Source organism: Microcebus murinus, chromosome 11, assembly GCF_040939455.1.
Source record: "Microcebus murinus isolate Inina chromosome 11, M.murinus_Inina_mat1.0, whole genome shotgun sequence".
NCBI classification, from domain to species: Eukaryota; Metazoa; Chordata; class Mammalia; order Primates; family Cheirogaleidae; genus Microcebus; species Microcebus murinus.
In genome coordinates, this window is record NC_134114.1 from 47,458,149 (window position 1) to 47,482,587 (window position 24,439).

General features: G+C 38.5%; 2 protein-coding genes across 4 annotated transcripts in view; one reads left to right on the top strand and one right to left on the bottom strand.

Annotated features, from left to right (window-relative positions):
- SGTB (small glutamine rich tetratricopeptide repeat co-chaperone beta) overlaps positions 1–4,761 on the bottom strand; it is a 44,515-nt gene extending 39,754 nt beyond the window's left edge. For both annotated transcript variants that reach the window (XM_012784090.3, XM_012784089.3), the window contains exons 1-2: positions 4,571–4,761; positions 3,266–3,387 (exon numbers count right to left, since the gene is read on the bottom strand). In XM_012784090.3, coding sequence (XP_012639544.2) covers positions 3,266–3,365 — 100 coding nt within the window. In that variant the 5' untranslated portion in view covers positions 3,366–3,387; positions 4,571–4,761. The remainder of the gene's footprint in view (positions 1–3,265; positions 3,388–4,570) is intronic.
- Positions 4,762–4,814: 53 nt separating this feature from the next.
- The window catches only part of NLN (neurolysin), a 100,797-nt gene continuing 81,172 nt past the window's right edge, over positions 4,815–24,439 (top strand). For both annotated transcript variants that reach the window (XM_076008056.1, XM_012784093.2), the window contains exon 1: positions 4,815–5,057. Coding sequence is in view for 1 of the 2 variants with exons in the window: in XM_012784093.2 (XP_012639547.1) it covers positions 5,017–5,057 (41 nt within the window). In the remaining variant the exon portion in view is untranslated. The remainder of the gene's footprint in view (positions 5,058–24,439) is intronic.

Sequence of the window (24,439 nt, forward strand, 5' to 3'; positions counted from 1 at the left end):
AACCAGCCTGAGCAAGAGCGAGACCCCGTCTCTACTATAAATAGAAAGAAATTAATTGGCCAACTGATATATATATAAAAAAAAAAAAAATTAGCCGGGCATGGTGGCGCATGCCTGTAGTCCCAGCTACCCGGGAGGCTGAGGCAGAAGGATCACTCGAGCCCAGGAGTTTGAGGTTGCTGTGAGCTAGGCTGACGCCACGGCACTCACTCTAGCCTGGGCAACAAAGCGAGACTCTGTCTCAAAAAAAAAAAAAAAAAAAAAACAAAATAACATCCAAGTTTTTGGCCTGAACAATGGATAGGATGAATAGGATTAGGGTAATAAATCAAGAATAATTATTTATTTGTTTTTGCTCTCTTAAGAAGGGAGAAATAATAGTTTATGTTCTACTGGAAATGATCTGATGAAGTGAAAATTTGATGTTATAAGATGAAGGGACTAGAATAACTAGAGTGATATCCTGAAGTAGGTAAGACAGGATGGGATCTAGCGTACCAGTAGAGGGGTTACATTTAGAAAGGAATGTGAATAGTCTATCTATGATAATAGACAGGGAAATAGAGTATATAGGTAGTGGGTGAATAGATGGGCAGTGGAAGTTGTTAACCTTTTTTTTATTATTATCAGAAATGGGGGCTCATATGTTGTCCAGGCTGGAGTACAGTGGCTATTCATAGGCTCAATCATGGTGCACTGCAGCCTTGAACTCCTGGGTTCAAGTGATCTTCCTATCTCAGTCTCCTGAGTAGTTGGAACTACAGGCACACACCACTGTGCCTGGTCATTTTCTTATTATTTCAATTTTTCTGGTGGAGTAGGAAGCAAGGTCATCAACTAAAAGTGAGGACAGGAGAAAAGGTTTTGGGGATTTGAGAAGACATGAGGAAGTATTAAAATGGTCATCTGGGAACAAAAATGTATGAATGAACTTGGAACAGATAACGTAATTGCCTGCCAGCATTAAAGGTCTGCTTGAGGTTCACAGTCATGAATTTAAAGTGGGACTGGTTAGAAAAGTTGTGTGTTTTGCTCCATCTATATATGGCCACATGGATGTGGGCACAGAGTAGGTGGAGAGTTGGATTTAAATGAGGTAGGGTTTTGTAAGAAAGGGAATGAGGGAGATACAAGGGAATGAGTATAATTACCAACCATGGAATTTAAGATGGGTAAGAAGAAGTGGGAAAAAATAAGGAATCAACAGATTGGAGATATTGGTGAGGTTGAAGAATTATTGGGGTAGGAATTCTACAGGGAGTAAACTTGGAAATATAGGCAGTAGTGGTCAGGAAGTAAAATGTTTAAGATAGAGATTATGGGAGAAATGCAATTTTGATAATAATATCTAGGGAAGGGTTTCTCAATCTCAGCATACTAACATTTTGGACCAGATCATCCCTTGTTGTCAAGGGATGTCCTGTGCATTGTAGTATGTGTAGCAGCATCCATGGCTTCTACCCACTCACTAGATGCCAGTGATACCAGACCCCCAGTTTTGACAAAGAAAAATATCTCCAGACATTGTAAAATCGCCCCCAAGTTCAGAACCATTGATCTAAGGATATGACCAAGTGTTTGAGATCACTAGAGGAGAGAAGATCAAGAACTGAGAGAGAGCCAAGGGAATTGGAAGAAATGAGTACACTGCAATTGCCAAGAAGTCAGACAGGAGTAGTGCTAGAGAGAGTAACAGTGAGCACGAACCATAAGTAACAAAAATAAAGCAAATGTCAGTAGGTGACAACAAGCAAGAGGAGTGGGTAATATAATGTGATGACAAGACTCAAAGCTGAAGATACACTAGCTTCACAATAGTGGAAAAGCTGGTACTAGAACTGAGACTCCTTCTCCAGGGCTTTTTTAAATGTCTAGAAGGTGGGCAGACACCTCCACATGATCTCATGTTCAATTAAATTAGACTCACAGAGTCAAAAATAGGGGTCAGTCAAAAACAACTGGCACCATTTCTGACTGCCATATACAACAAACAGCTGAAGGCACATATTTTTGGCTAAATACCATCCTAAAAATAGGATGTAAGATCTTGGTTTTTAAAAAACTCTCCATTTTCTTTTTATCCCTTAAAAGTATCAGACTGACTTTGATTAGAAAAGAAACATCTTTTCTTAAATGACTGCATTTATCTGTTTGCTACATGGCAATCATTACTAACATTTTCCTTAGATATCAATCAACTTTATCTTCACACAGCTAACTACCAAGGAGAATAACAAGACCTTAACAATCAATGAACTGACTGCAATGTTCTCCAACTGTGTGTCACCTGCTTCTCTCGCTGCCACCTGGAAAGACATGATCTAAGCAGACTGCAAGCAGATTTAGAGCAAATGCCCAATTTTTATCCCCAACTCCTAAAATCATATTCACAGGGAAGTGCTTGTTGAAATTAATAGATGTGCCGTCGTCACAGAAGCAGCTTCAAGGTGGGAGATTCGAACTGTACTGGTGTTTATCAAAGTTCTCCCAAATGCACTTTCATTGCAATAATTAAGTCTTTAGGCCACAAAGGAGCTAGGCTCACTGAACCTCCACATGCCCATCTGCAGAATTCAGTCTTCTTATGGTTGTACTGAATTTAAATTTCACAATGCATAAACATGAAGCACAAAGATGATGTCAAGGAAACACATGATGCTATCATCCAGTCCTGTTCAATTTTATAGATTACCAAATTTAATATTGAAAGTTCACCTAAAAGAAGAGTGAAATCCTTTCAAGTCCCAAAATAGGCATTTGTCAGAGCTCACAAATGGTGTAATTATTAGACTTTTACATAGTGCTATTACAATGACTAAGGTATTTTCATGTATTATTTCTAAACTGTATACTATCCTGTTAGGAAAAGGAGAAAACAAGATCTTCAGGGTAAGAACCAAGATTTAAATCTCAGCTTTGTCACATATTAGCTGTGTTCTGTTACTTAACCTATCTGGTTTCATTTTCTCATTTGTTAAATGAGGATAATAATAACATAACAGTCACTGTGAAGAAAAAATTCTCTATAATATACGAAGCATAGTTCTGACACACAGTAGCTGTTCAATAAATGAACAACAATCCTCTTATTGTTGTTAACAAAACAAGCCTCAGAAAATGGAAATAAGATAACTTATAGTTAGGCCTCTCTTCTTGAAAGACCAACAAAATATTCTGATTTTGTTATAATAAATCATTAAGTTGGGCTTACAGCTATTTTAGTCTTTATTTATAACACAAATAAATGCAAAGGGAAGGTGCCTACCTTCCAAACTTTCTTGCTCATCCGAAGTATAAGCATCCATCTGACTTTGTTCCCGTAAGAAATGAATAACTGCATAAACTAGGTGCTTGATAGATGACATTTTAGAAGCTGAAACACTTTTCCTTGATAAGAAATATGAAAACACTGAGCTAAATTATTTTAAACAATCAGTCAAGAAAGTTATAAATTACAAAGGTAACAAAGAACAAGGGTTATAAATTACGTTTTAAGTAAAAAAATGAGGGCAGACAGGGGTGCAAAAAAATATTTTAAAGAAAAATATGAAAAAATGATATTACCTTCCATATTTTCTCTTTTTAAAGAAGAGTCATGGGAGCTCCAAAATATTGTTATGACAATTTATTATATATTTTCATTTATACCCGGTAGTATTATACTATGTTAAATCTTGCTTACATAATAGTTTTTCAAAACATGTATGACATAAGCTTAGACTCTCACTGAATATGTCACTATATCTTAACAGTATATAAGGTACAGAGACAGAAAAATATAGGAGTACAAATATAGGATCTCCCAAAGGCCTCAGCACTAAGTTAAGAGAGATTTCATACTGTTAGCTATAAGGTGATGGACACCAAACATCTTCCTCTATTTCATGAGATTAAAAAAAATACATTAAATAATTTACACCCCACCTACTTTGGTAGGTTGAGAGTTACTTGACGAGGAAATACATTCAAGAAAGGTTGTTTAACTGTTGTGTCGTTCTTAATAAAAATGGCATTGTATTTCATCAACAGACACAATCATTGCCTAAGTCGATGGATACTACCGACCGGCCAGCGCTCTCCGCAGTAGCTGTGCTCTCGTGGACAAGCTGGAAGCTCCGGTCATGTTCATTCACATGGAATACTATCGCATCCAAATAGTGGCGCAGGGCCAGCCGGCATTAATGGCTTATTTCCACTAAATCGCATCATCCATCTGTTCCCCAGGTTCCCTAATTCAAAGCCAGGGTGTGGTACCCGCCACTAGAATGTTTATTATCTATGCACTTATTTCAAAGGCGATGTTAGCCCCTAGGCCATGGGGTTACAAGCACTAAATAAGCCTCCAGGGCAGAAGGTGAAAACAGAATGGGGGAGCTGGGGTCGGAGGAGAAGGGAGATGTCCAACCTTCTCTTTCCACTCCCCAGAGCACATCGACCTCCTTCTCCCTGCCTTCCTCCCTCCGGCACTCGGGCGTCGCCTGGGCCCAGACCCGGCTTGCAGCGGGGGCGCGGTGCAGGCCTCCGTCTGGGGTTGCGGGGGACGCACCCTTCCCGGATGGAAGCCCCTTACCAGGCAAGAGGACGCGAGACGACGGCTGAGGGCGCGCGGGCGTCGGAAGCTAGTCCGCCAGCCCCTTGCTCCTCAGGGCTGGAGCTGGCTCAGGATCGCAGCACTGGCAGCGGCCGCCCAAACTTCCCCGGCTCCCCCGCCGCCTTCCCTCAGCCCACCCGGCCGCGCGCTCCTCTCCGCCCGCTGGGGCTGGTCAGAACCGCCCCTGGGGCGGCGCAGGACGCGCGGGGCGGGGCGCAGAGCTGGGCGGGGCCGGCGCGGGCGCCAGCGCCGGCGTGGGGCTGCCGCACGTGGGAGGGCGCTGGCTGGGCCGCCGCCGCCGGGTCTCCTCAGCCCTCCTCAGCTAGGCCGACTCGCGCCGCCCGCTCCCTGGCTCCGCCGCCCGCCTCGTCCGCCGCCAAGCCGAAGGACCGCGCGCCCGCCGCCGCTGGCCTCTCGGCGCTCCCATGATCGCCCGGTGCCTTTCGGCTGTGCCAGGCCTCCACAGGTACCTCCCGCGCGCGGGTTAACCTTGACCGTGGGCAGGGCGGGGTCTACTGCCCCTCAGTGCCAGGTGCCCCAACCTAGCCTTTCCCTCCTGCACCCCAAGACGCTCCTGGGCGCCTCTGTTCCCGCGGCCTGCGCGCGTTCGACCCCTGAGGGACACCTGGCGCGGCCACCTGGGGCCACTTTCCTCCTCCGCTCCCTCGGGGGGTATCCATTCCCCTTTGTTTGGGACTGCCTCAGCCGCAGTCAGCCAGTCTGGTCACAGACCCGGGCCAAAATGAATGCAGGAAGATAGTCCTGGTAAGGAAACCATTTCACGCTTGCCCCCATCCAGAACTGCAGAGCTGGCATGAAAAGTGCCGCAGCTGTAGACTGAGAATAACAATTCTCCTTTGCCCCTTAAACAGTTCATTGTCATTCCAATCCTTTAACATCCACTCAAGATGAAACCTCTTCGGTTTTGTTGCTTATTTCAGTCAATGCTTTCTAAATTTTCCTTTTCTTCCTCCCTATTAAAAAAATCTGCCTCTTGCTAGGGCAAATTGACTTGGCCCAAAATGGAGAAATTACTGCTTGGACACGGCTTTGGGCAGCCTCAGCTGCTGTTCTGGATTGCTTCCTAGCTCTCTAACCACACCCCTCTGCAACAGCCCACTGGCAGGATTGTGAGAGAATTAAAATTCTTTGCACGGATACACTGGTTTTCCGAAACAATGCCGCCACCACCCCGTTCCCAAATCTGCCTAGAACTGTAAATCCAAATTAACATTCAACAGAAAAAAAGCAATGTGTTTTCCTTGTTAGATATGTTCCTTGTTTCCTTGTTAGATATGTTCCAACTTTGGAACATATCACATTTAAGCATTTTAACAGTTTTGTACATTGCCAATCATCTGTGTGGTTGTAGCTTTGTGTCGCTCAGTCCTTACGGTTAAGGTGCATCCAGGGGACAATAGTAATTATAAAGAGTTTATGTGGCGATTGTGACCGTATCCCAGGCTGTCTTTTTTTGCTAGTCTCCCCGCTGCAAGTGATACAGCTGTCAAATGAAGCTATACCAACAAACGAAGATCTTCACACAATGCAGGGGTGAGAAGAGACAATAAATGTTCATATAAGACTGCAGTTCTCAAACTTTTTAATCCGAGGACGCCTTTTGCCTTTCAAAAATTACTGAGGACCTGAGAGCTCTGTTTATATGGGCTATATCTGTCCATATTTACCATATTAGAGATTAAAGCTGGGAAATTTTTTAAGTATTAATTTACAAAACAGTGTTAAATGTACTACATGTATAAATAACATTTTTAATGAAAAATAACTATTTTCCACCCCCAAAGCAGTGGGAAGAATGGCGTTGTTTTTGTTCTCCTTTTAAACCTATTTTTGCTTTTTAGTGTGATAAAATATAACAAAATTTACCATTGTAATAATTTTTAGTGTAGAATTCAGTAGCACTAAGTACGTTCATGTTGTTGTGCAACCATCACCACTGTCTGCCTCCAGAACTTTTTTATCATCACAAACTGAAACTTTGTATCTGTTACACAATAACTCCCCGTTAACTTCTTTTGTATCTTTATGTCTCTATAAATTTGACTATTCCAGGTACCTTACATAAGTGGAATCATATATTTGTCCTTTTAAATCTGATTTATTTCACCTATCAGGTGTTTTTAAGATTTATCCATGTTGGCGCATGTGTCAGAATTTCCTTTCTTTTTAAGGCTAAATAATATTCCACGGTATGTATATACCACATTTTGTTTATTCATTCATTCGTCAATGGACAGTGGGTTGCTTCCATCTTTTGGCTATTGTTAATAATACTACTGTGATCATTGGTATGCATATATCTGTTTGAGTCCTTGCTTTTAAGTATTTGGGATACCATATATACCTAGAAGTGGAAATTGATAAATCAGATGGTAATATTATGTTTTAATTTTTGAAGAACCATCATAATATTTTCCACAGTGATTCTGCCCATTTTTATATTCCCATTGGCAATGCACAACAATTCCAGTTCCTCCACATCTCCACTAACACTTACTTTCTGGTTTTGATCATTATTCTAGGAATGACATTGTTTGCATTTTTGCAAAACTAATGTGACTTAATAGAAGATAGCTGGATTCTTCTGCATTTAATCTGTTCCACAGTTGCTAGGAATACAGGATACACCACCATGGCTGGCTGATTTTTTAAAATTCTTTTGTAGAGATAAGGTCTTGCTATGTTGCCCAGGCTGATTTTAAGCCCTTGGCCTCAAGCAATCCTCCCCCGCAAGCCTCCCAAAGTTCTGGGATTACAGGCATGAGCCACCATGCCTGGCTCTTGTTGCATTGTTTTATTTGGGTTTAGGACAATTAAGAAAATCCCACCTCACACTCATGTGTAGTTGGAAAGAGAGAAATATTTTGATAGCTATTAAGAGATAATCATGGATATTCTTTGATAATCACACCAAAGTTTGACAAATGGGAGTTTTTTAAAGGTTATTTGCAAAGTAGAATCTGAAACTATATCAATGTACTTTTCTTACTCCGTTATATTAAAATCCATTAGTGTATCTTACACTTTGAATGGATCTTCTATCTATGCATGATTTTGTAACATCAAGTATAGGTCATTTGGAAATTAGTGGTTCACTGTGTTTTATAGGTCTTCTTAATGTTGACATATTTCTTCATACAGTATCAAATAATCACATTTCTTAATGTCCTTATCCATCGTATCAGAAGTTTTCATGTATCAGGAAGCTGTCAAGCTCACAGTGGCAAATGTGATTTTCTAAAATTCTAATTTTCACTTGAAAGCTAGAATTTTATTATTGTCAACATATACTGACAGTTGTTTTCCTTCAAGTGATAGGCTCGCTTTGTTACATTTTTGACAGAATTTCTGCCAAATACTTACATCTGAATAACCCTGGTTTGTCTATCAGTAGTTCCCCCCCCCCTTAAAAATGGTGTTCCATGGAAAAAGCATCTATTTCAGCTCACAATTCAATCAGTTGCCCAAACGCTTTTGGGCAGCCAAATCCTCTAGTCAACAGTGACACTCAGGTTCAAAGCAGAGTACTTTATGCGTACTTGGCCACATATATTAATACACATGCACACACACTCTCTCTCGATGGCCAAGATTTAATAAAATCATACTTTTTACTGTTTTATCAAGGACATTCTAAAGTGAAATTGACATTATTTTTACCATACGTGCAGGGCAATGAAGATTAGAACTAGTATTATTTGGTGACACTGCCTTGATGTGTTTTAAGGTGCCAACAATTTATCCACCATTGCTTTTTAACAAATGTCCATAAACTGACAAAGATAAATAATGTCTTACTATCATTATGAAATATTTTTAACCTCACAGACTCTTTAAAAGGTTCTCAGGGACCCCTCCCCATACCTCTACCTGCAAGGTTTGTGGACCACATTTTCAGAACTGCTGATATGTAGTATCCAGATTCTTTGTTTATGCATGGAAGAAAATAAATTTATAAAAAGCCATACAATTGTTACCTTGTTAGAAGCTACCATAAATTTATCAACTGTTTTGTTACTTAAGGGCATATGTTACAGTTAATCCTCATATACAGTAGTACTCCTTAACTTAGGGCTTAACTGACTTAATCACAGAATTTGCTCTTTGTTTCAAAATCTGTATCCTCCAAAAATATTTAATAAATATTAGACAACGTGGAGGGCCCTTTGTGTTCTCCTGCTATGTTTTTCCTGCTTGTATGACACTTGGGAGTTCCGTTTGGCATTATAGGAATAACCAGACTTTTGCTTAACTAACCTATGATTTCCCTTGGGTTTTCCTGTTGGCAGAGTTGCTATACCCCCTTCCTAAGTCCAGCTTGACAGCAAAGATCATTGGTGGGGTATTAAACTAATTTCTTGGGAATAAGTGGAATGGGAGTCTGGAGACTGGATTGTAGTAGTTTGACTCATTTTGTGACCTTAAGTAAATCACTCCTTGGCCCTCTTTCAGGTTCCTTATTTGTAAAATGAAAAGGGCTATACTAAATAAATTCTGAGGGTTTTTTTTTTAACTCTATAAATTGCAGTAGCAATTGAACCAGGAAAATTCCCCCTCCTACCTCAGCCTGATTACAGCATGTGAGCCAAGCAAAATCTAATATATATTATAGAATGGGAGGGATGAGTGACATGGTCAATGAAACAAATAAAAAGGGTGATTCAACAGTATTCAGCAAAAATGATAACTGTGACAGCCCTAGTTTCCTCCTTTAATTAAAAAAGATGGCTTGACTTTTAAAATTATGACAGCAATGCATGTTGATTATTGGAAACTTAGAAAATGACAAGCAAAAAATATTAAAAATATATGTAGTCTACCTATCCGCCAATTATTAACAGCTTCCAAAAATCTCTTCTGTGTAGAGATTTTCTTTACAAATATAAGATTGCTATTCATATTATAATTTTTAATATAAACATCCTTCCATAGTATAAATAGCTATAACATCGTCCTTTTAGGGATGTATATAATTTGATTAGTCCATACCTTTGGACATGTCAAGTATTTCCAACTTCTTGCTATGGGTAGCACTATTTGGATAAATATTCTTATTGTCCTTTTCCAAGTCCTTAATTCTTTTCTTAGTATGAATTCTTAGAAATAAATTTTATACATCAGAGAACATGCATGTCTTTCAGGCTTTTGGTATTTACTATCCTATTGTCCAAAAAGTTTCTCCCAAATTATACTCCTACCAGCCGAATATGTAAATGCTAGTTTCCTCCATGCTTACCAACAGTGAGCATTTTAATATTTTTTATCCTTACTAGTTTGATAAGTGGAAACTTCTCTTATTATAATTTTCATTTCCTTACATTTTTTGAGGGTTTATTTGGTGATTCCTCAACAAAAAATCAGGATCTGTGGTCTAGAACCCAAACAATTTATTTGTTTTCTGATGTGAAAACTTATTCATATGGAAAATCTTAAAAAGTCAGACAAATTCAATTACAATTATTCATAAATTTAACAATTTTTATGTGTATGACTATAATTAAATAAAGTTGAGATTGTTCCCCTAACTCTACTATGTATAACCTCCAAAATGTTGGAATAACAGTGCTAGGAGGAAAACTAGTCTGATAAAGAAAGGGTTTTAAGTTTCAAGTATAGGTAAGCTAGATGAGGTATTTGTAAAAATTGACTTTAAAAGTTATAAAGGATTTTTCTTTCTTTTTACTTTTTTTTAACCCTGGTTTTGGTCAGAAACATCCTGGTTCTTTCTCAAAGTTAAACATTATTACCTCTTTGGTTAAGACAAAGCACAGAACTTCTTTGGGGAGAAGTACCTAGATTAAAGATATGAAGAACCAAGGAAAGTAATGTTTATTAAGCATGTATTTATATGCCAAGCTCTGCATTACAAAGGGTATGTAGCATTGTAAACTAGACTATAGAAATCTTGATCCATTTTGCCTAAGTTTGAATACTGGCTCATCCAGTTTGCCTAAATTTGAATACTGACTCTGCCACTGACTAGCACTGTGATCTTTGTCAAGGGCGCTTAACTTCTCTGTGTCTGCTTCCTCATCAGTAAATTGGGGATTGATTGGCTGATTTCTTCATTCACAAAATATTTATTGTCTATTATGTGCCAAACAGTATTCTAGGTCTAGGGGTACAACAATGACTAAAGCAGACAAAAATCTTTGTGTTGATAGAATATAAATTCTTTATGTGTGTATGTGTGTGTGTTTTATTTTATTTTTTCTCATTTTTTATTTAAGTGGATTTAAGGAGTACAAGTGGGTTTTTTGCTCCATAGATGAATCGCATAGTGGAGAAGTCTAGGCTTTTAATTTGCTTGTCACCTGAATGATGTACATTGTACCCAATGGGTACTTTTTTATACTATACTCTCCTCCCACCCTCTCCCTTTTGAGCCTCCAGTGTCCATTAAGTCACTCTGTGTGATCCTGCATACCCACTGCTTATCTCCCACTTATGAGTGACAACACATGATAATTTGTTTTTTTGTTCCTGGATTACTTCATTTATAATAATGGCCTCCAATTCTATCCAAGTTGCTGCAAAAGACATATTTCATTTTTTTTTGATAGCTGAGAAGTATTCTGTGTGTGTGTGTGTGTATGTACAGTTTGTGTGTAAATTGTGCTGCAATAAACATTTAAGTGCAGGTGTCTTTTTGATAAAATGACTTCTTTTCCTTTGGCTAGATCCCTAGTAGTGGGAGGGCTAAATCGAATAGTAGGTCTACTTTTAGTTCCTTGAGAAATCTCCATACTCTTTTCCACAGAGGTTGTGTTAATTTACCTTCCCACCAACAGTGTGTAAGCATTCCCTTTTCACTGCATCCACATCAACATCTTTTGTTTTTTGACTTTTGAATAATGGCCATTCTGACAGGTAAGATGGTATCCATTGTGGTTTTACTTTGTGTTTCCCTGATGATTAGTGATGAGCATTTTTTTCATATTTTTTGGCTATGTATATACCTTTCTTTGAAAATTATTCATGCCTTCTGTCCACTTTTTGATGGAGCTGTTTGTTTTTTTTTTTTTTTTTTTTTTTTTGCTGGTTTGAGTTCCCTATGGATTCTGGATATTAGTCATTTGATGGATATATAGCTTGCAAATATTTTTCCCCATTCTGTATGTTGTCTGTTTACTCTGTTGATTATTCCTTTTGCTGGGCAGAAACATTTTGGTTTAATTTAAGTCTCATTTATTTATTTTTGTTTTGGTTGTATTTGCTCTTGGGGTCTTAGTCATAAATTCTGTGCCTAGGCCAGTATCCAGAAGAGTCTTTCCTAAGTTTTCTTCTAGGATTTTTATGATGTCAGGTCTTACATTTAAGTCTTTGATCCATCTTGAATTAATTTTTGTGTATGGTCAGAGATGGGGATCTAGTTTCATTCTTCTGCATGTGACTCTCCAATTTTCCCAGCACCATTTATTGAATGGGGGGTCTCTCCCCAGTGTATGTTTTTGTCTGCTTTGTCGAAGATCAGTTGGTTGTGGGTGTGATAGAACTTACATTCTAGAGGAAAATATTTAGTAAGTTAGATGGGAAAATGTGCTAAAGAGCAAAAATAAAACAGGAAAGGGGGATACTCAGTATTCATGGGAATGAAATGATAGAGCCAATAGGAAAGGCTCACTGAAAAAGTGATATTTGAGTAATAATCGAAGAAAAATTAGGGATTGTGCCATGTGAATACCTAGAGCAGACCATTTCAAGAAGGAGAAACAGCACAAACCAAGGCTCTGGAAGCAGGAGTGTGCCTGCTCTGTTTGAGAAAGTGAAGAAGCCATTGCTACTAGAATGGAATAAATGTCAGGCAGGTAAGTAGGAGATGAGATAAAAGAGGAAAAAATTATACTCACCTTTTAAGATTGAGAGATAAATATATCATAGAATGTTTTGAACATTGTGTGGCTATATCCATTCCTATTTCTATAAAAATGCTATAAAACAAACTAAATTTCAGTGGAGTACTATGATAAATATTTATTTTTACTGACAAATCTACATGTTAGCTGGGCAGTTTTTCTGGCCTTAACTCATTCATGTACCTACATCAGCCATGGGTGGTATAGACAGCTCTGCTGATCTGAGCTGGGCCCTCTCACACATTTGGGGATGTAGGATGGCCAAAGCTGGGGCTGCTTGGCTCTCTCTTTCATGTGCTTTCTCATCCTCCCAGAGGCTACCTCTGGCTGCTTGTTCTCATGGTGGTGGCAAGATTCAATGAGAGAGTGGAAATATATAAGGCCCACATTTGGAACTGTAATACCATCAACTTTGCCACGTTCTCCTAGCCAAAGCTAGTCACAGGCCAGTGCAGATTCAAGAAATGAGGAAATAGATTCTATCTCTTCATGGGAGGAGCTGCAAACTTACCTTGTAAGGGCATAGATAACATAGAGGAGTAGAGAATTAAGGCTATTTTAGTAATCGGTCTACCACATTCACACATAATAAAATCTGAATAACTATCGGTTATTATTTTTACTTGTGTGAATTACCTAGTTTTGTTTTGGGAGTCTTTAAATTGGGGTTATTAATTTGTAAGAGCCTCTCATAGATGTTGCAGGGTTTTGTTTTTTTTTTGCTTTTTGCTTTTTTCTACAAAAGTTTAAATTTTTTATGTAATTAGGCATACTAGAACTTTCCTTTAGGATTTTTGCGTTTGGTCTAGAAGGCCTAGAAAGCACTTCCTTACCCCAAGGTTATAAATTTTTTAAATGACCTACATTTTCTTCTAGTATTTTTATGTTTTATCTTTTACCCATCATGAAGGCTGACATTTTTTTTAAAAGACTTTTTCTAATTATTGTGTGAAACAAAAAGAAATCAATACAAAAATTGCAAGAAGTATAAAAGAAAATGCAGCTTATGAAATAAAGGTTTATGATTTACCATAGATTACCTTAGAAGACCCTGTCCCATTACACCCACTGAGATTATCTATACCTCTGCTTGGCATTCAAGAGGAAGCCCTCATATTTCCTAGCCATACTTTGCTAGTATCTTTAATACCTAATCCCATTTGTGGTCAAGACCAAGAGGAAAATTCTACTTTTGTCTTAGGCAGAGTTGTAGTGACTGAAGTAATCACAACTTTCCCATGAAGCCTGCTTGCTGCAATGTATAACATCCATATGATAGGGGCTGTATAGTTAGATCTTATCATTCCAGCACTGAGGTTTATACATCTATACATCATTTAGATTCTCATAGTAATTCTCTTTAAGGTCTTGTAGCCTTCCTCTCTGCCAAGGTACAAAATAGATAAATGTAAATTGTTTATTTATTTATTTATTTATTTATTTTTTGAGACAGAGTCTTGCTTTGTTGCCTAGGCTAGAGTGAGTGCCGTGGCGTCAGCCTAGCTCACAGCAACCTCAAACTCCTGAGCTCAAGCGATCCTTCTGTCTCAGCCTCCCAAGTAGCTGGGACTACAGGCATGAGCCACCATGCCCGGCTAATTTTTTTTCTATATATATTAGTTGGCCAATTAGTTTCTTTCTATTTATAGTAGAGACGGGGTCTCGCTCTTGCTCAGGCTGGTTTCGAACTCCCGACCTCGAGCGATCCGCCCGCCTCGGCCTCCCAGAGAGCTAGGATTACAGGCGTGAGCCACCGCGCCCGGCCTAAATTGTTTATTTAAAAAAGAAATAGATGAATGATATTATTATAGTTTCCAGCTACCAATTGGGCAGCTCCTTTTGGAGATCTCACAGTCTGTCACTTTTTCATTTTACAAATATTTATTGAATGCTTGTTAAGTTGTTCAGTCTCAATATCACCTTGTCTTAAACTAAATTTATAACATTTCCCTATAAACCTGCTTTTTTGCCATTGTTCTTCATCTCTGCATCACCATTTACCCAAGTCAAAAGCCTGGGAGCCATTCCTTGCTTTTTTCTCTGTTTCCTTTACCTTTTCCACCAATACCAAGTCCTAAACAGTCTTCAGATTCTTTCTCTTTTCTCTATTCCCAGTGTCACCACCATAATCCAAACCCTCATCATGAGTCCCAACTTCAGTTTTTACTTTCTACTAATGCATTTTTGTTATAAAATCAGATATTTATGAAATGCAAATGTGACAGATCATAGTCCAGTTTAAAATTCTTCTTTAAAAATAAAATAAAATTCTTCTTTACTTTGTCAGTAACCTTTAGATAAAATTAAAACCCTTTCATATGGTTTATAAATCCCCATATAGACCGACCCCTACTTAACTCTCCTAGCTTCCCCTCTCACTCAGTGAACTCAGTGCTTCAGCCAGAGAGTTTATGTCCTCATCTCCTGTCCTTAAATTAACACATGTTGATCTTTTTTTTTTTTTTTTTTTTTTTTTTGAGACAGAGTCTCGCTTTGTTGCCCAGGCTAGAGTAAGTGCCGTGGCGTCAGCCTAGCTCACAGCAACCTCAAACTCCTGGGCTCGAGTGATCCTTCTGCCTCAGCCTCCCGGGTAGCTGGGACTACAGGCATGCGCCACCATGCCCGGCTAATTTTTTATATATATATATCAATTGGCCAATTAATTTCTTTCTATTTATAGTAGAGACGGGGTCTCGCTCTTGCTCAGGCTGGTTTCGAACTCCTGACCTTGAGCAATCCGCCCGCCTCGGCCTCCCAAGAGCTAGGATTACAGGCGTGAGCCACAGCGCCCGGCCACATGTTGATCTTTTATTTGAATATTTTTCTCTTCTCCGTCCTTGCCAGAGCCTGACTAATACTCATTCATTATAAAAGTATTGAAATATCATACACAAAAGGGGTAATGCATGTACATATACAGATATGGTTAAAATAATGAAAAAAGATGTATCTCTAAAAGGATATTTCTAGTACCATTGAAATCCCCTGATGGTCACTCTCTAGCCGTATCCATTTTTCCAGACATAACCACTGTCCTGAATTTTGCATTCATTGTCATTTTGCTTTTCTTTATAAATGGTACCACAAATTTATGTTTCCTTAGACAAAATATGATTTAGTTTCCCATGATAAAATTAATTTCACGTGACTGTGGTTCATTTTTACTGTTGTCACATCTTTCATTGTTTGACTATTTCAAAATTTACTATCCATTTTCTGGTCAGTGATTATTTGGATTTCTTTTTTCTTCTTCTTCTTTTTTGGTCACCCAGGCTGGAGTGCAGTGATACCATCACACCTCACTGTAATCTTGATCTCCTGGGCTCAAGCAATCCTCCTGTCTCAGCCTCCCAAGTAGGCAGAACTATAGGCATGTACCACCATGCCCAGCTGGGGTCTCACTATGTTGCCCAGGCAGGCCTTGAACTCCTGGCCTCAAATGATCCTTCTGCCTTGGCCTCCCAAAGTGCTGGGATTTGTACAGGCATGAGCCATCACACCTGGCCCATTTTCTTCTTTTTTTTTTTTTTTGTTTTTTTTTTTGTTTTTTTTTTTGAGACAGAGTCTGGCTTTGTTGCCCAGGCTAGAGTGAGTGCCGTGGCGTTAGCCTAGCTCACAGCAACCTCAAACTCCTGGGCTCAAGTGATCCTTCTGCCTCAGCCTCCCGGGTAGCTGGGACTACAGGCATGCGCCACCATGCCCGGCTAATTTTTTTTTTTTTTATATATATATCAGTTGGCCAATTAATTTCTTTCTATTTATAGTAGAGACGGGGTCTCGCTCTTGCTCAGGCTGGTTTTGAACTCCTGACCTTGAGCAATCCGCCCGCCTCGGCCTCCCAAGAGCTAGGATTACAGGCGTGAGCCACAGCGCCCGGCCTCCCATTTTCTTCTGTTACAAGCAATATCGTTCTGAGTATTCTTGTAATGTTTCCTGATACACATATGTAAGGTATAGACCTAAGAGAAGAATTACTGGGTTGTAGGATGCCCATTCTCAACTTTACAAAATAATGTCCAGTGATACTAATTTAAGGTGGTAATAGTAATTTACTGCCTCTCCTCTTATAGTGTTCATGAGTAGCCATTGATCCACCTCCTCAGCAACTCTTGTTATTGTCTAATAATCAAAAAATATAAAATGTTTAATCTGTACCAGCCATTAAACTAAGCTCTGGGAGTACAACTGTGGACAAGACAGAAACTAGCTCTGCACTTATAGGTTTATGCACTTACTCTAGTCATGGAGTCCAAGGATAAATGGATGAATTTTTAAAATAGGTTGATTGTGAAAGGTACTGTCAATATCAGTTTAGCCTGCTCTTCCTCAGAGTGAATTTACCTAACCCCTACTAAATTCAGTTCCTCTGAATCCTGTAAGTACTTTCATAACACACATGTTATTGTTTTGTTTTGTTTTGTTCTGTTTTTTGAGACAGAGTCTCGCTTTGTTGCCCAGGCTAGAGTGCTGTGGCATCAGCCTAGCTCACAGCAACCTCAAACTCCTGGGCTCAAGCAATCCTTCTGTCTCAGCCTCCCGAATAACTGGGACTATAGGTATGTGCCACCATGCCCAGCTGATTTTTTCTATATATGTTAGTTGGCCTATTAATTTCTTTCTATTTATAATAGAGACAGGGTCTCGCTCTTGGTCAGGCTGGTTTCGAACTCCTGACCTCGAGCAATCTGCCTGCCTCGGCCTCCCAGAGTGCTAGGATTACAGGCGTGAGCCACCGTGCCCGGCCCACACACGTTATTAATAGCATTTGTCTCCCCCGGTAGTTGGAAAGCTTTCTGAGATCAGGAGCCTATTGTTCATTTCAGTACTTCTACTACTTAGCAAGGTATCATTACATAATAGATACTAAGTAAATATATTCATTGAATGGATGGGTAAAAAGATACTGTCAATAATAATAACTGGAATTCAGTGTTCACTGCTGATATCTAAAGAGTATAGGCCTAGATTTGGCATCTTGATATGGACAATTACAGGAATAATTGTCAGGAGAAAATAGATATTTAAAACCCTATATGAAATAGCTGAATGCAAATTTCTTTATGCAAAAATCCAGTTGCCTATATGTGTTAAGAAAGCCAATTTAACCTAGTTGTGTTTTCAGAAATTACAGTGTGTAGTAATATGCAATAGGAAGCTAACTTTCAGGGCTGTACTTAACCAGCACATACATAGGAATTTTGAATATACACGTAGGTAGGTATGAGGCAGAGTAGAAGCCATATATTAAAAAGCATAAACATTTATTATTCCTTAGTCATGGCTGGGAGCATTCAAACAGTTACTTGGTCCCTTACAGACCCAGCTGGTAGATCTGCAGAGTAATAATTAATTAATGAATACTCTGAGAGCAAAGCTTTTCTAAATATGTTGGCCTGGATATGAAAGAAATTGAAGGAGGTGCTGCTTATCTCTGAAATACTGGGTCAAAAGCAATCAAGCCAAGGAAGAACAAAGCAAACTTCTCATTGGTAAATCTGGGGTCTTCTCAGTGCAGAGAAGTCAGAGTCTCTGGCCATATATGACTTAGGAGTTACTTGGGACTGAGGAACCATACATCACTGAGCAGGGCATAATCCTGAGAGAAGCAGACATACTTGTTGGTCAGACTAAGAAAAGAGCAACATGCAGTTTGTCCTACCTGGTAGAAGCCATGATGGTGAATTCATATCCTGGAATGCATCTTACGCCTGCTGTATTAAATCTGGCATCATATACTATAAATACTGTGCTCTCCTAATTGCGCAGAAGTAGCTGAAGGAAAATAAAAACATGAAAAATTTTCTTAGAATGACAAAAAGGACTTGCTGGGTGCAGTGGCTAATGCCTGAAATCCTAGTACTCTGGGAGGCTGAGGCAGGAGGATTGCTTGACGCCAGGAGTTCAAGACCGGCCTAAATAAGAGCAAGACCCCATCTCTACAAAAAATAGAAAAATTAGCTGGGCATGGTAGTGCATGCCTGTAGTCCCAGATACTCTGGAGCCAAAGGCAGGAGAATTGCTTGAGCCCAGGAGTTTGATTGAAGTGAGCTATGATGATACCACTGCACTCTAGCCCGGGCAACAGAGTAAGACTCTGTCTCACAAATAAGACAAAGGGCCCAAGGTTACTCAGGAAATTGTATAACTGCTCATCAAAAATGTTTTAGCAAACTGAAAAATTATAAAGTTATAGAAATGATGGGTAGTGGAATAATATGGTTGCTTGAAACCTATTAATATATATAAGTTTCAAATCTTCATTCACTCATGCTACAAACATTAACTTATTGCAGTTACTATATACAAATGACTGTGCTAAATATGAGAATAGATGTAGTAAAAAAAAACTTAGATCTTATATGCTAGACACTTAGGTTGGTATTATTTGCTTACAGGAATTTGTTGTATATTCCTTTTTTTTTTTTACCAAAATTAATTTGTGACTGCTTACTTAAATTAGATATAAAGATTAATATAAAGGGAAAAGAATGTTACACAAAAATTCAAAAGGAACAGTAGAGTCACTCTAGTTGCTTTAATTGGGTCCAGAATTTTACTATGAGCTTTTCTGGCAATAGGGGCAAAGGAAAAACATATGGTTAAGAATTGTCAGGAACAAAGTTTTTCCTAGTACTATTTGTGAAGTAAATTTGTCATGTGGATGCAATATATTGAGGAAATTGAGTAATGCAATGAATAACAGCCTCAAGAACACTATTTAACATAGTAAATGTGGAAGTATTAAAGGTTTCCTAGTGCTGTTTTTTATTTTGACATTTGTTAAAAGGCCAAGGCAATACAGCCTAGTAAGGGTGATAAGGCACATACACAAATAATTAAAATACAAGGGACAAGTTGATAAGTACCATAGAGGGTAATGAAGAAATTGCTGTGGGAGTTCAGGGGAGAGCAAGTACTTCCAGGACATAATTTATGTGTTGCAGTTTGGCCTTGTAGGATGGTAGGATTTGGAAATGTAAAGATCAGGAAGAGGATGTTCTCTCCCCCTGCACACCCCTTCCAACTGTTTGAACTTTTACCAGAACTTTAAAATAGCACATTGAGTAAGTTGAGTGCCCAAGCAAAGGTGCCCAAAGCTAAACCAAAGGAATGTGCTGTGCTATGAACCACATGGGCTTTGAAGACAGACCTGGGTTCAAATGCTTGTGTAGTCTAACTAAGCCTGTTTCTCCAACCCTAAAATAGAGACAACATTAAATACCTCCCATGATTTTTGTAGATTGCAGGAATTAATGTGTGAAAACACCTAGGACAGTGCTTGATACCAAATAGGTACATAGTAAATTGTAATTTCCTCCCTTCCATTCAAGGTAGAAAAAAGTAGTCCTAAGGACCTAGATAATTAAGAACTGGCTGTATGTGGCTATTAAAAGTCACAAATGATTTATCAGTGACTATGTATATAGAGCTGACCTACCAATAAAATTTTCAGGTGACTCTAAAATCTACATAAGGGTAGAAAATTAAAGTTCCACAGGACCTTTACTCACTAGAACACCAATCTTGTAAGATGACTCTTAACTAGTATTAAATATGAAGTCTTATATTTAAGCTAAACAAATCACCTATATAAGAGCAGGATAACATAGATGCAGCACCTAGAAAAAAACTTAGTGTTTCCAGGTTCAGTATGAATTAACAGATTGATGTGGCTGCCAGAGAGCAAGAGAGGAAAGAGTCACTAATCAGATGACACTTTAAATCTTGGTTGTTAGTTGCCAAATCCAGTGGGTGCTTTCCAGTCCTAACCTGACTTGGGTTCTGTATAACATTTATACTGTTGGCCCTACCTTCTTTAACTTCCAGAGCAACAAATTTTTAATTTTCCTTTCTTCTGAGCATTCTTCAAATTCCTTTTAAGCTTGTTTTTCCTAACACCTGCTTCTCAAGTGCTGGGCTTTTCTCAAGTTTCTGTTCTCAACTTCTGCTGTAAATCTCTTTGCTGTCTCCTTTTCTTTAGCCTGTGTACATGCTCAAGTCTTTTCCATACACTTTCCAGTATGAAACCTTTCCTCAGTCCAGTTGCTGTGAATTCTTTTCCTTTCTCTACTTTTCTAGACTCCTCCACTGTTCTCTATATACTCTCCTAGATGGTCTTAGTCTATTCTATGAATTGTACATTCGAAGACATCTAGATCTTTGTCTCCCAACCAGAGCCCTCTCCTAATCTTCAGGTTCGTGTATCCTGTTGTGAAATCACCACACTTTCCCACCTTGGCATGTCTTGCATGCACTAAAAAGTCAACATCTGAAATTTCCCTAGTAATATTTCCCCAAGCCTGATCTTGCTGCTCTTGCATTTTCTACTACCTGGTGGTAAATTTACTACATTTTGTCAGTGTTACCACCTTCCACCTTCTCACCCAAACTAGAAACTTGGTGACATCTTGTCCTTTACCAAGTCCTACCTGTTTTACCTCTTGAATGTTTTTTGAATCTGTTATTTTCTTTCTTTTTTCTTTCATTATATTATGGGGGTACAGATATTGTTAGGGTTACATATATTGCCCCTGCCACCCCTCCCCCCCCCAAGAATCTGTTATTTTCTATCCCACAACTGCCACCACTTTGAACTCTCAGTGTTCCTCTGGATTACTGCAGCCTCCTAACTGGTCTCCTTTGCCCCCTACAATTGACCTGCTATGCCTCCCAGCTACCAGAGTGCCTAGCTAAAATACAGATCTCACCCCCTCACTGCAGGCTCTCTATTGCCTACAATATAAAGTTTAAGCTCTCTAGCTTGACATAGAAATATCCCACAGAATCTTGCCTATGAACCCTTCCAGCCTTGTCTCTGTCCAATTCCCACTTCTAAATTCCAAATTGGTTGTAATTCCTATGCCAGTGATTGAACCTGGGCCTTTGCTAGTCACTGTTCCAGATTTGTTGTCATGATCCGCCACCCACACCACTCCAACTTTTCCTGGATAAATCCTGTTCATACCCCTCTCCAAGAAGCTTTCTCTGACTCCCTATTCTGTGTTAAGTGTTGTTACTCTATCCAACCATAACTTCTTGTATGTTAAGTTTCCATTACATTTACAATACTGTACATATTGTTATTATCTGTGTCTGATATACAAAAGTGATCAGTAAGTATTTGCTAAATGAATTCTAATGTGTTTCTTTGCCATACTAGCCAGTAAATTCCTTGAGGCCTTATTCATCTTTTATCTTTAGCAAGTAGCTCTGTGCTTATTATGCCTTCACTCCTGATACCTGCTATATATCTCCACTTGGATATCTCACCAGCATTACAAACTCAATAGATCTAAATCTGAATGCATGAAAGCTCCTATTTCCCCCAGTCTTCCCACCACTCCCCCCAAAAAAGGAGAAAGAAAGAAACAGTCTGACAAGCTTCTCCTGCTTCCTCTAGCTTGATGACTGGCACTGTCATTCATCTCCATGCAGAGCAGAAACACAGCCATCATCTCAGACTTCCCCCTCCTGCCAGCCACACTCCATCAAATCATGTTGGGGCTGCTGTAGAAAGTAGGATCAGACTATATGACCTCCAGTTCTAAAATTCTATTATTATTTTGGTAAACAAAAGTTTGGCTTATAACATAATTACACTAATATAACACTTTTAGGTTGAAAGAGGAAGCTTAGTAAATAGCTCTGGCTCTGGAATGCAATAGTTCACAGTTCAGATCTGGCACTTAGCTGTGTGACTTGGAAGCGATTAACTCACCCTTTCTCCACTCAGTTTCTTTATCTGTAGGGTAAGGAGTAATAACAGAATGAATAAAAAACACTTAGCGCAGTGTATGGGCATAATAAGTACTTCATAGGTAAATAAATGATGTTGTATTTAAGTAGGTACTTTTTTTTTTTTTTTTGGTTTCAATATGACTTCCAAATCTAAAGAACCCAAGGTTGGCAATTATTCATCTTTCATCTTTGTCCGGATATTAAAAAAAGAAAAGCTGCCTTTTATCTTTTATTGGTGAGGAAGCTCTCTTCCCTACTGTAAAGAGTAGCCTTTTGATGTATAGATGGTCAGAGAATTCGAAATTGTTTTTATCATCTTGAGGTAAAATTTGCTAAGTATCTACATGTACTACAGGGTATTATTGTTTTTTTCCTTTCTCTTGCAGACTATTGATAACATTCTTATTTAAGAAATGACAGTTGGTGGCTTCTACAGTTTGCTGTGCCAGACCAACAGGAGAGTCAGGAAACGGCATGGGTCAACACAGTGCCATAAAGGCCATGGCCTTTATCAGCGTCCTTGCCTGTCTCTCAAAAAAGACAGGAGAGAATAAAGAAAAGTCGCAGGCACTGATGCTGTGTGACGTTAATAGCTGTGGGCAACTTAAAGAGATGGCAGGAATGCCCAGGTGATAGTGATTGGCCATATAGTGTAGTATTTAACAGCATCGACTCTGGAGCAACATTTCTAGCTGTGACCTTAAGTTTTTTTAACATCTCTGTGCTTCAGTTTTATCATCTTTGAAAGTGAGCATAATAATAGGGTCTATGCCACAGAATTGTTGGAAAGATTAAATGAGTTGCATATGCAAAGCACTTAGAACAGTGCCTGCTACATAAATGTTTGACATTATTATTATTGATGGTGGTGGAATTAGTGGGTCGCAGTGTCCAAGCAATAGCTAAGAGGCTTATCTGTTAACTAAATGAAGGAGCATGGCAACTGATTTCTACATTCAAAGTTGCCAACCTCAAGTTTTAGATACACTAGAGACCATATTACTTGAATCTTTTCTAACAATGTATTTCTAATTTCTAATCTATTTCTAACATTCACTGTGTATCTGCAGTAAAATAAATTGCTTAAGTCTGGACCTATAGTCACTTGTGTCTTAATATCACTGGGCTTTCTCCTAAAGTTGAGGATCTGGACTAATTGATTTCTAAAACTTCTTCCAACTGAATTTATGGATCTTCACTTATTGGTCAAATGTATTTTTTCTTACTTGTACTCTGGTATTTCATTTCCCCCTTTTCTCTATTTATTATCCCTTTTAATATGCTTGAGTGTTTTAATGCTGAGTTCATACATTATTCAGACCCCATGTCTGGATTTAGAATAACAACTAGACCTAGGCACATAAACAATTATTAAATACATTTTAAAACTTTTGGTTATGTAAATTTTCAGTCATAAACAAAAGTAATTACATAATGAACCTCCCTATTACTGAGCTTCAAATTTGTCAGCTCATGCAATCTTTTTTATATACTGCTGCTTCCCTTCAATTTTTTAAAACACAGCACTTTATTATTTTAATCATAAGTATTTCAGCATATAGCTCAAAGAGATAAAGTATTTTTTTCTTCGTTATATTTAAATAAATTTATTTTTCAAATTGGCATATAAAATTGGAAGTGTTGTGTACAACATGATGTTTTGTAGTATGTATACATTGTGGTATGACCAAATCTAGCTAATTAACATATGTATTGATTGCCTCACATAGTTATTTTTGTGGTGAGAACACTTTATATCCACTCAGCATTTTTCAAGACTGCAATATATGGGGATGGGGTGTGGGCAGGGAAAGCAGAGATGTTGGTCAAAGGGTTTCAGTTTCAATTAGGAGGAATAGTTTTTGGTGATCTATTACATAGCACAGTGACTATAACAATAATGTATCGTATATTTCAAAATAGGTAAAAGAATGGATTTTAAATGTTCTCACCACAAAGAAACAATAATTATTTAAGGTGATTAATATGTTAAATAGACTAATTTGATCATTTTACAAAGTCTACATCCATCAACACATCACATTGTACCCCATAAATATATATAATTAATATTTGTCATTTAGAAACAAAATAAAACTTAAACAGAATATGTTAACTATCACACCATGTTGTACAATAGATCTCTTTAACTTATTCTTCCTTATCTAACTGAAATTTTGTATCCTTTGACAAACATCTTCCCAACCCCTTCTCCCTGACCCCAATCAATCCA